General features: G+C 30.2%; 1 protein-coding gene across 2 annotated transcripts in view; it reads left to right on the top strand.

The window, feature by feature from the left end:
* Positions 1–1,323: 1,323 nt before the first annotated feature.
* Pino (Pinocchio) overlaps positions 1,324–12,519 on the top strand; it is a 51,982-nt gene continuing 40,786 nt past the window's right edge. The window contains exons 1-2 of one of the 2 annotated variants that reach the window (XM_018462769.1): positions 1,324–1,490; positions 2,833–3,036. In XM_018462769.1, the coding sequence (XP_018318271.1) occupies positions 2,868–3,036 (169 nt within the window). In that variant the 5' untranslated portion in view covers positions 1,324–1,490; positions 2,833–2,867. Of the gene's footprint in view, positions 1,491–2,828; positions 3,037–12,519 lie in introns of both variants that reach the window. The other variant, XM_018462768.1, reaches the window with a different exon arrangement.

The following is a 12,519-nucleotide window of genomic DNA, read 5'->3' as shown; positions in this document are numbered from 1 at the left end:
CATTGTCTAAGCATTTATATTTTTTGTTAATTATATATTAGTTATAATATGCTAATAAAATAAGAAGAATATTTTATCGACCAAAGAAAATCTTTTATATTTTTCATATGACTCTATATAAAGAATAACAAAGATAATAGCAGGAAAAGACATATGCAAGCTTTTCAATCAATTTAATGTTATCAAATATGTAAGATATATTATTAATCGTTGAATTTTGCATAATTCCACAGAAGTAGTAACTAAGATGTGTCATTTTTGTATGAAATATATGCAATGCTTATATACATATATAGAAGCAAAATTGGCTATTTTTCTTTCTATTCTGTAAGATTTTTTTACAAGCTTGTAAGATAAGATCCTTTTTCTTCTGGTTTTTTTTTAACCAAGCGACTCTGTAAATTGTGATTTTCAGTCGTTGACGAGCGCATAGAATATGATATACATTCTGAAGTTACTTTATTAAACGAATCCTTTGTATTACATGCGATATGTATTGCTTTCTCACCACTCACATTATGACATACTACAGTGTCACTGAAAAATTCATATTTTCAAAAAGTAAGAAGACCGCAGTAGCGTCTTATGCGGGCTACAATAGAAGTCGCATCGGTAGAGTCTTAAGTCATAGAAAATTGATCAATCAGAGTCGATTATTTTTTTCATATTTGATTGTGATTGGTTAATTTTCTACGACTTAAGACTCTACGACCGCTGCAACTTCTATTGTAAACCTCGCATCAGAGTGCGCCTGCAACGCAGTGTACGTTTCGAAATTATTAAATAAATTCTTTGCATTACCCAGACGATAAAAAGTGTCTATTTTAAACACTGACCGATTTTAGACACTAGTGATTTTAGATTTTAGACACTTTTTATCGTCTGGATATGTAATGCAAAGAATTTATTTAATAATTTCGGTGTATTGCTTTCCTTCACCCACAGCCTGACATACTACAATTCCTTCTGAAAATTTTGAAAAATTAAAATACGCAGTAGCGTCTCAGAGTGTGCCAATTGTTGGTAACAACATTAACAATACGACAATATGTGCATTATAAAGCCACGAAGCTATCATAATAATCTTTTTGTTACCAAAACGTGAACTTGAAGAGATTTTTAAAAAAGATAGATTTACGAATAAGTTATTCTTATCGATCTTGCAAATCGCAAATCCTTGAAAGAAAGATGAATAGCGACTAAATTTCATGTCTTTGAACGTCATGACATCGTCTTGAAGTTGGCCGCGCGCCATTCGTCAGCGAGGCCATTCATGACGATTTTTCCGCGCGATAACGTACATCAGGTGTCAGTCGACCACTGCTTGTCGTCGCGTGCAGATCAACGAAAAAGAAGGAGAGAGAGAAAAGAGAACGGCTTTCCGAATCTTTCATGAAATCGATAGTGAATGTCGCGAAGGTGACGGCAACGACAAGTTGAGCTGAACATGTCGACGTGATACACATTCGCATTATCGTTGTAGATTACAGGTAATAATTATTATCGCTACGCAATTTGCATATACAGGGTGTTTCCAAATTAAATCGCAAAACTTCGGGAGCGTGTAGAGGAGTAAAAAACTAAGAAAAAAAGTCCTATAGACATATGCTCGTTTTTGCTCCGTTTCAGAGAAATTAAGAAGTTTATTCTTCGCCTATTCAATCAGAGCAACATTTGAGAAATCGTATCGTAGCTGCAGCGAACAGAATATCGCAAGAACAGTGCCTGGCTGCTACAAGAGCCGTGTTTGACAGATGCAATGCTTGTATTGCTGCAAGAGGTGCACATTTCGAACAAAATCTTCATTAAAAAGTTTATAAATAAAATAATTAAAATAATAAATTAAATATATTTTTTTCTTTTTTCGTGATTTCCTGCGAAACAAAGCAAAAAGGAGCATATGTCTATAGGACTTTTTTTCTTAGTTTTTTACTCCTCTACACGCTCCCGAAGTTTTGCCATTTAATTTGGAAACACCCTGTATAATCCTGTAATCGCGCGACATACCGCCAACTTCAGGTTGCTTACTGCTAGTTTGATCTCGGCAAAAGAGTCAAAATGATTGCATCGTGACGGATGGCATAAAATGCATATTGAAAAAGAGTTTGGTAATAATAATCAAGCTTAAATGAAATAATTACTAAAGCTTTAGTAAATTAATTGCAACCAAATGTTTGGTTAATATAAACCATAAGCACAGAAGCTTGTGGCGCATCATTGCTCCAATTTATTACTAGAATGCAGTAATATTGCTACAATATTGCTGAGATCATCTGTGCTGTATAGGAGATTAAACTTTAATTTTAATTTTTTTAATATTCCGCGGAATACAAACTAACATTACATCAATATTATAATTTCCTATATATATTTACTAATATACAATAAATATAATATAACATGTTGTATAATATAACAGTTGTATATAATATAATATGTAATATAAGTTGTATATACAGTTATATTGTTGAGTAAAAAATTATAACATTGATGTAATGTTACTATCAGTTTGTGTTTTGTTTGTGGGTATTATCTTACTTTTCTAATTATTATTTTGTTCGACAATTTTTATTAAATATTGCACCAATACGCTAAATAAGAAACGTCTGGTAGTTACTTATCACCAGACTTTTTTCAGTGAATTTGTATCCAACTTTGAGTACTCGAATAATTAGAGTTATACACGATAAAAAGTGTGCACATATGTGATATTTTATGTAGTCCTCCGTGTCATAATGAAAACCCGTAGCAAAACGATTTTGAACTTTACAATTCCGCAAGTATGGATGATATGTATTTTTACGGCTTGCTTGCCCGCAATGTTTTAGACAGCCCGAGGTATCCGCATCGTGTTCTTCGTTCTCACGATGCATCGACGAAGTGTGACAGAGGCTACAACGTTGACGGAATTTGAGGAAAGCGTGTCCTTCGATGCGGATGATCCAGACTTTGCGCCTAAGCCGAATACAGTGCGGAATGTCCTCCGCGACGCGCATTGCCTAGCTCTCGCGGATGCCAAAATCGACATTAGTAAAGGTAGGCACACACTCTGATTTCTAAGGCTTCTAATCGCTTTGAGTCGCCAGCGGCATTCTTTATTGTTAGCCTAATTTTAGACCCTTATTTTAAACCCGCCTCGAATCCGCTTTAATTTGCAACGAAATAATGATTATAATGGGGCGGCTGAACATTATAGAAGTTGAACGATATTATTATTATTATTATTATTATCGATTATTTTTGAAATATTAAGCTTCAAACGGCGACGCTGTTTTAAAAAGAATAGAACAGTTTGTGCTTTCTGTAAATAATCTACGGTGGGAAAATTCAATAACTTTTTCTCTTCTTTCCCGTTTCTTTGAAATGAGACAATAAGACATAACAGTTTAGAAAAATATTGGTAATTAGACATTCATTATTCCTATTGTTTAAATAATAGAACAATAGTGAAGGTAAGAATTACATGCTGTAGTTATAATGGTGCGCATAAACTAAAATTCACATATTGTGTTATCATTAATTTAAATTACAGATTACAAATAGGAATCCGAACGTTTCATATATTTTACCTTTTCGGCATCCCTGGTTCTCACTGGAATTCATGTGAGCGTATACAACATTATCGAACAATGTAACTACTAGTATGATTTTCGAAGTTGAAAACGGCTCGAAATTGAGCCCAAAACAAATTCTTATTTGTATAATGTATACCTAATTTAAGTTAATATAATAATAATATATTTTAAATTTGAGTTTATGCACACTAACTACAATGCTTGATTTTCATTTGTCCTATTATTCTATTATTTTAACTTATAAAGTCCTTTATATAAAAATCCTTTAATTATCTATTTATTATTTAATTATCAATTGGATTGATTGATGACAAAGAGGTACGTTATATTATAATTATTAAAATAACGCACGTATGTTGTACAATCATGCAGTGTTAAATGTTATATTTTTAGACACGTCTCAAGGTTAAGCAAAAAGTATCAGCGTCGAGATTATGGGAGTCCGTCCCGAATATCATCATTTTATATTACATAACACGATTTAAATCGTGTTCAGAAGAATAAAGAACTTAATTAAGAAAATTAGAGAAACATAGACAAAGAAGAACTTGGTGGGGGCAATGATATTGCAAAAAAACAGACGATCGTTAATTGATATGTTTTGTCCAATTCTATATATCTGAACAAAAAAGTAAAATATTGATTTGAATAAATCATTTTTTTTTGTTCAACGATCGTACATTCTTTTATACGCAACATTATTATAGAAGTCCAACAGATCGTGATATTTCAATTCATCCGTTAATGCAGTCATGCGATAATGACATTTTGTAGAAAGCATATAAATTAAAAGGAATTGGTTCCACTTTCTACATTTATATTCCATAAGCTTACAAATGTCGATATCTCGATATATTAAAAAACACAATGATTTTTATTTATTTCCATCCTTTGCACAAATAAATAGTAGATACGATTCCTCTCAACATCACTGAAAAAAAGTCTGGTGATTATAGTACTAAATGTATTTTTAATATATTGGTGCAATATTTAATAAATATTATTAACCTTCAAACCGTACACTAATGCAAATTAGCACCACGAAAATTTTCAATTTGCTGACAGTTGCGCATGAATAGTTGCCACAGCTTATCCCCACTACATTAAATATGATATTAGGGATAAAAAGGATATTAAATATACTTTTCATTAAATTTGAGTGATACCATTAGATTTGTGAGAAAATTATACCTCAGGAAAAAGTGGTTTTAAAGAAATTTCTGTTGTAATCCTCAAGAGAGACTTGTAATTAAAAATGTCAAATCCCAATTCGCACCTGTGTACCATTAAGTGCTCAAGGGAGGTGTACGGTTTGAAGGTTAAACTGGTTAAACATAATAATAGTAACCAACCGTTAAAAAAGTAACAGGTAATATTTAGAAAAATAAAGTTAATTGGTTTTGGTTATATTAATCGAACATTTAATTAAAATTATTTCATCAAAGCTTTATAGTAACTATCACGTAGAATTAATTATTATTATCAGACTGTTTTTAGTGTATACAGAAATCAAGTTTTATATATATTGTGTATATATAATAAAAATATAATTTATACTAATTTTAGTCTTGTGTCTAACAAAAATATATTGCATATATATGATAATTTATTTTTTTATTTATATTTGATCGTATATAAAATCGTATATTTTATTTGCTACTTTTATTTTTAAAAGAATATATGTACAATATACAAAATATAAGTATATATACTCGTATATATTTTTTTTTCTTTTAAATAACTAAAGTTATGAAATAAAATATACATGATTATATACGATATAATTCTTTCTTTAATTGATTATATTTAATATTAACTATATCATATTAACACTAATTCGCTCTTTTGATTGTTAACTTCGTCAATTCTTATCACAATAATATAATGAACCTGTGAAAGAATACAAATAGTACTATTTGGACTTTGGTGGCGGCAGAGAGAGAGGAGCATCTCTCTGTCCTCCCTCTTTCTCTATTATATAGCAAAAGATATTTTTTATCTGCACGATTAGTGCACGTGCGAGACGTATACTTAACACCACCACCACCGGCATCAGTTCCGACACACGTCGAGTTCTCGGGAAGAAAGGCGATAGCCGTCACAGATCCAATTTTGTCGTAGATCGAGTTTCGTGCCCTTCGTCGTGCGTGTTAGTATAATATAATAATAGAGTCGCGAGGCGCAGACGGTGGAGCAACAACGATAAGGAACGCCACATCTCTCGTGAGATTCTTCCGAGAAGATCCTCGTTTTTGTCTGAGCGCTGATTCATCTCCGCGAGAAGATCGCGGATTATCGCAGCAGCGAGAATATGCAAAGAGTAGGCGGATTGTTAACGTAATCAACACCGAGAATTGATTCCGCGAAATTGAATCCATGACTTTCGAAATGAGTCTATTTAAAAATATTATGATTCTCCACCTTTTTCGCTTCTCGTTTTAATGGGATTAAATAGTAGTAGCAAAAGTAATGTATGATCAGAAAATTTTGTATCTATAAAATAATAAAATTATATTTTTAATATACTTCATTAACTTTATATAATTTTATATAATATTAATTTTGTATAATTATAAAATTAATATAAAGTATATATATATATGTTATATATATTAAAAGTTTAAGTAACTTATAATATAACAGTAATCATAATTAACGCTCGCCCTTGATTTTTCACAAATATTAATATATAATTTTATAGAAATTATACTTTCTCTCGAGATTCGTTTTGATACTTTTATGTCTATATACAGTTATGACTGAATCGAAAAGAGAGTTTAGTAGCACAATTTCTATCTAATCCCTAGTAGCACAATTTATTGGTATAATATTGATCCAATATTGGCTCAATATACCTATCCCTAACATTTAATAGCATAATAACATCGAATGTATCGTTGATAAATTGCTACTAAGGTAAAGGTTTAGAGAAATAATATTTAACGAGAGAGAGATGTATACTAACTTAATTTTTTTCATGTCAAAATTCACGCATATTTTTATTCGAATCTAGACAAAGCTCAGATACAACCCAAATAGTTTTCAAATTTAAGAGCTATTTCGTTTTAACGTGTCAAAGTTGTGTTGTTTTTCAGTCACGTTTTAATAAATGTCTTTTAATTATCATAAAATAGACTTTTTTCCCTTGAAAAGATTCCTACAAACAAACAAACAAAGACAAAGAATCTCGGATTAATTAGATCCGAATGACCGTATGCGAGGAAAATTCCGTTACGTAAAAGATTTCGCTTTGCAAATGTAGCACTTCCGTCGCCGTGTCATCGTTAATTTGTTCATATCACGCGGCCGAGCAAAGATCGACAAATGAAAGTGCGAGCAATCTCTGCGTTAGAACGTGCTGTCTCTTCTTTATTACTCATTAAGTATGTTAAGTATCTGAATATCCGTGAGAATCCACACGCGAATTTTGTGTCGTGTACACTAAAATTTACACGCGCGTCACGATCGTCGGAATCGCGTTATCGCACGCATCGGTCACGCGCCGCGCCGGTCCGATCCGAGCACGGCGCGTGGCCACTTACGAATGTACGAGTGCACACCGACACAAATGTTCCCTGCTGCCGAGATATTACCGTAAAAACAAAACGAGTAACGTCCATTCTTCGAGATAATTACTGATTAATTTAGAGATTTGTCTGCTCGAATTTCGTGCCCAATTTTCCATATGGCTGTATCCAAAATTCACTGCTAGCGATAACAAAAGTCTACAGTTTACATTGCGTACATTATAGATTTTCAGCACTGGCAATGAATTTTGGTACACAGCCATATATCTCGTTGTAATTTCTCGTCAAGTCATTGTATACTTTATTTATGCCTTATATATCTTACAAGCGATTAGATAAATAATCTTGACAATCTCTTTTCTGGAGTGTAAAACGTAGCGATATAATCGAATAAAGTGTGAACTTAATAGAAAGAGATATACAATTAAATATTAATATTTTACATCAAAATGAGTTGTGCATTGCTACAATTGTTCGTGTTACTTACTTCTATGTGCCGATTATTTCATATTTGGCACAATTTTCAAAATATAAATATTAAAGAGAAATTATTGACATATATATTAATTTTGAATTTTTAGAATGTGATATTATGTTGTTGAAGAAAATTATAGTTTGTAAATGTGTCGATTTCATAATAACAAAATATTTTGAAGATATTAGAAAAATATTACAAGGCATTTTACATCCAAATAATAGTATAAATGCAGCAGAAGATTTTATTTTAAGAAATACAATAAATATTCTAAATAATTTTTGGGTTAAAAATAATATGTAATATTTTATATTTAATATCTAATATTATCTAATATTTGTTACGTACCTTGTTCGCACCGAATAGCTTCGTTATGAATAAGAACAGGGTGCATCGAGTAACTTTATGTTTAATTCATATTTATATATTTTTCTTATATATTAGTCTTGTTTTAATTTTATATTGTACTTATATTCGATTACATTTATTATGTGAAAAACTTTCTTTTCTTCTTGCTCTTAATAAATTGGCAGATAGCCAATTTGTTAAGTTGTAATATATATTTTGTAATATATATTTCGAAATTTCTATTTTTCTTTATTTTGATTTTGATTTTCATATTCTCTTTCAAATATATTTTAATACTATTTTTATTTTGTTTAATATTAAATCTAAAAAAACTTTTATTTTATTATTATTACATACAAAATATATTTTATTTAAAAGCAATTTTTTAATTTTAGTTATGTATGTAATTATTAGAATATAAATAATTAAAAAGAGAGAAAATTGCTTCGACGTTAAACAACTTTATTTTTTATTTTAAATATTTGATGGATATTTTTAAATTTTAATTATGTATATATGTTTGTATAATCTTATTCAAATATATAATTGAAATAAGAATATTACTTTCAAATATTTAAAATAAAATATAAAATTGTTTAGCATTGTTTAGCATGAAGGTATATTTTTACGAGTGGCTTCAAATCGACCATTTCAGTGACAAAAAGGATTATGTAGTCAAAATTGACGAATATCAAATGTCAATTTTGATCATGCGATCCTTTTTGTTGCTAAAATGGCTAGTTTGAGCGACTCATGAAAATGTATTTTAAAAGAAATCATTTGAATTTTGCGCGAGACGCCATGTTGACTTTAATCAGAAAAAAACCTTAGGGTAGATCTTGGCCTTTTCGTGTATCAATCCTCGTAGGGTAATATCCACATTTTTGTGATTCTTTTCTATACTATTACGTGGATTAGATAAGGACGAATAATCAAAGTTGATCGTTCGTCTTTGTCTAACGTAATAGTATAGAAAAGAACCATAAAAACGTGGACCTTATCCTACGAGGTTTAGTACACGAAAAAGACCAGGATGTCCACTCTCAGGTTTCTCTTTGGTTTTAATTCATCTCCGAATCTACCAGAGTGCGCTAGATATAGAGCTCTAAGAATTTTTTTAGAATTTTTTATCAACTTTTTAGTACTGCATTTTCTTATTGGCAATTATTTTTACCAATATGAAAAAACCTAGAGAGCACAAAGTCGTCTAAAAGATGACTAAAAGATGACTAAATTGTTATAAAGATATCTTTTAGTGAAAGAATATAGTCAACGAAAAGATGATTAAAAAACGACAGATGTCGCACTGCTAGTCATCTTATAGCCTTATCCATATGATCGTTTGCCATATTATACGGAAAAAGGAAAAATGTTAAAAATCGCAATGTAAAATATTATAAATGTTAAAAATTCCAATGTAGAATATTATGCTAAAAAGCAGACAAGTTCAAACTCAGGAGATTAAATTACGCATGCATGAATGTTCCTTGTGGTTCTCCTTACACATGTACGCGATCGAGTTTGATAATATACGTGAACCAGTCAATTCATAGGAATTCCTATTCTGTGGCTTCTATCCTCTTTTTTTAAATCGAGCATAATTATACATATCTGAAAGAGAGGAAGAAAAAGATTCGCAAATCGCGAGACGCAGTTAAAGTAATAGTTATTTACAATGGTCGTTGACTCAATTTGTTTTGCTTTTCTGTCTTTATATTTCATTAATAAACTGTGAGTTTCATCATCCAGAGAGACCCAAAAGTTGTACATACGTTTCTGCTCTTTGCGCGCAAAAGTTTCTGTAAGAACGAAGGGTCGCCGAGTTTATCGAAGACCCCCTGTGTACGTTGACGCCACGATCTCTCAACTTTCACATTAGCTCCCGTGATAGCGATAACAAATCATTTCACATTACTTAAGTTGGTTATTTCAGAAATCACCACGGCTTTCTTCTCGGCTGAAGTTAGTATCCCATTTTCAAAATTTCAACAAAGTTTTGAAGTTCTTGACACGTTCCTTCCATTATGCGAATATGATGAAATAACTTTTTCCTTTCAATTAGGATCAAAAAAGTAAGTTGGCACCGAGTAGACTTCTTTCTTTTTACATTTAATTGCTTTAATTTTTTAAATTATCTCTTGCTTTATCTAAATTTAGTTTTATCTTTATTACGAAATTAATTAAAATTATCGATTTAAATTTATCTTCGAACTTACAATACTTTGCGATTCAAAGTGCAACGTAGACATATGTATTATTTATATCTTTTTTTGTGGCGATAACAGCCGATATTCAAGCGACGATATTTTTACAATTTGGAATTTTACCACATTAGTATAATGTGTTATGAGTAAAAATAAGCACACATACTGTAATACATTCGTCATAATAATTAATATATATTCTGATACAATGCACAAAAAAATTTGTCAATTAAAAAAGTAAACAATAAGAGTGTTAAGGAACATATAAGCCTGGTTGAAGCATATAAGTGCTGGTTGTTATTGCCTAATTATTCTTTATTTTTTTAAAGAAGTATAATTTAAAAAAGTATAATATAACGTTTTCGACCATTTTTCTGGTCAAAAAAGTAAAAGTTAAAAGTCACTGTTTTTTTATCTACTTGTTATTTATCTACTTAATATCTTTTGTATGACATAATAATATCAATTATATATTAATGATAATAATTCAGATAATATATTTATTACTATAATAGAAAAAACTGGAAAAAATTTACGAATACAACCAGGCACTAAAATATAAATGTTTATTCGCATCCGCGATGAATATCATATATTCATCGCGGATGCACATCGCGACATTTGACATGACCAGCCTACTATTGTCGATAATAGACGATCATCGCATACGATATCACAGAACTTCTATGAATTTGTTGTCGATAAAAATTTGATCGCGTTTCCGTCCGACGCGCAATACGACGTCAATTGTAATTTTGCGTTGGCCTTGTATTATGAAAACGCCAAGGACAGACCAAGCGTTAAGTGTATATTATATAATGCACTTAGAGGCAATATCGTGAAACCATAATAGAAAAGACCTAATTTTCGCTTATGATAATTAAATATGTTCTTTCAAGAAATCGACGAATCGAATCGAATTATATTAAAATCGTTTTATGAATTCTCTTCTTTATGATAAATTATTCTCATTAAGTATATCGATTTAATAATGAGATATCTTTCATATGAAAGTTGCATTTTTTAATATTTTTTTCAGAGACAATTCTCTTGCCGCTAATAATACTTTCGACTTGAGAAACTCTAATAAGAGAATATCTAAACATTAGCATGCTTGAAGCATGAGCCAGAAATATGAATCAAACCTAATATATCTTCAAGGAACTGCCTTTGTCCGAGTATGTTAAACTCGTTATCAGTGTGATCCACTTAATGAGACGATCATAATGGAGGCGTTGGTAGGTACGTGACGGCGTGGCGTAATGTCAAGTTCGCGCTTTAAGTGGGTAAATGGGATAATCACAGCACCCCAGACATAGTCTTTCTAAAATATTTCATACTTTTAGATTGACAACAGAGTTATTACGTTCTTATTGTTAATTACTTGACAGATTGAGATGGCAGTGGCTCATCGACGTTGAAGCAGTATGAAACAGTAAACAGTAACAGAGCGTACTAGGGTAACAATATTCCACCTATTCACTTGTGTTTTGTTTTTAGACTTAATTTTCTTTCAAGTTTTTGTGTAGTACATAAATGTAAAATGTTTATATGTGTGTATCAGAATGAAAAATATTTGTCTAAAATATAAGCACTCTTATGTACCATCTGATTTTGATTCTAAAGAAGAATTTGTGTGATGTTATAAAAAGTATTATTTTTCTTTTGTTATTATAAGTATCTTAATTTTATATTTCTGTCATTTAAAACATTCACTGTTTTATATATTTTTGTCATTGAAACATTCATTTTTTGTAAAAAATATTAATTTGAAATAATTCTTTGTATTTTTTATTTCATTACTTGTTCTATCCTCAACTTAATATTTTATATTAAATTATATAATAATTATTTGTGCACTTTATGTTTTAAGGTATTATTTAGTATCAAAATATTGAAATTTGTGTTTTAATATGTTTTGTCTGGGTTATGAATTTTTAATAAAAGGTTATGAGCTTTTAATAATAAATGATATTAAGAAATAACATGAGAAAATCCATTATTAAAAACGTTAAATTGTTCTGGAAAAGAAAAATAAAAAGTATTATCCAGAAGTGTAAAAGTTCATTATTTTTACATTTCTCTATTTTATTAACTAATGTAAATTTAACTGTAATATAATATACACTAGTGAAAAATATAATTATAAAATTAAGTTGTCTAAGATATTCTGAGCGCCTTATCTCTACCTATTTGTGTTTCGTAAAATTACCTACCTATTTACTTAAAGGTTAATGCCGTGATGGTCATCAATGCAATAAATACACTGAATGTGTCTCGTCATATTAATACGCGTATGAATACATTGGTATATAACAAACTATTAGCATGTATATGCCAAAGAAAATAAAAATTCTAGAATAATGAGGAAAAAGAAGTTATACGAGACG

Source organism: Mycetomoellerius zeteki, unplaced genomic scaffold, assembly GCF_001594055.1.
Source record: "Mycetomoellerius zeteki isolate Tzet28-1 unplaced genomic scaffold, Tzet1.0 scaffold145, whole genome shotgun sequence".
In the NCBI taxonomy this organism is placed as follows: Eukaryota; Metazoa; Arthropoda; class Insecta; order Hymenoptera; family Formicidae; genus Mycetomoellerius; species Mycetomoellerius zeteki.
This window is presented reverse-complemented; position numbering and strand designations above follow the sequence as displayed.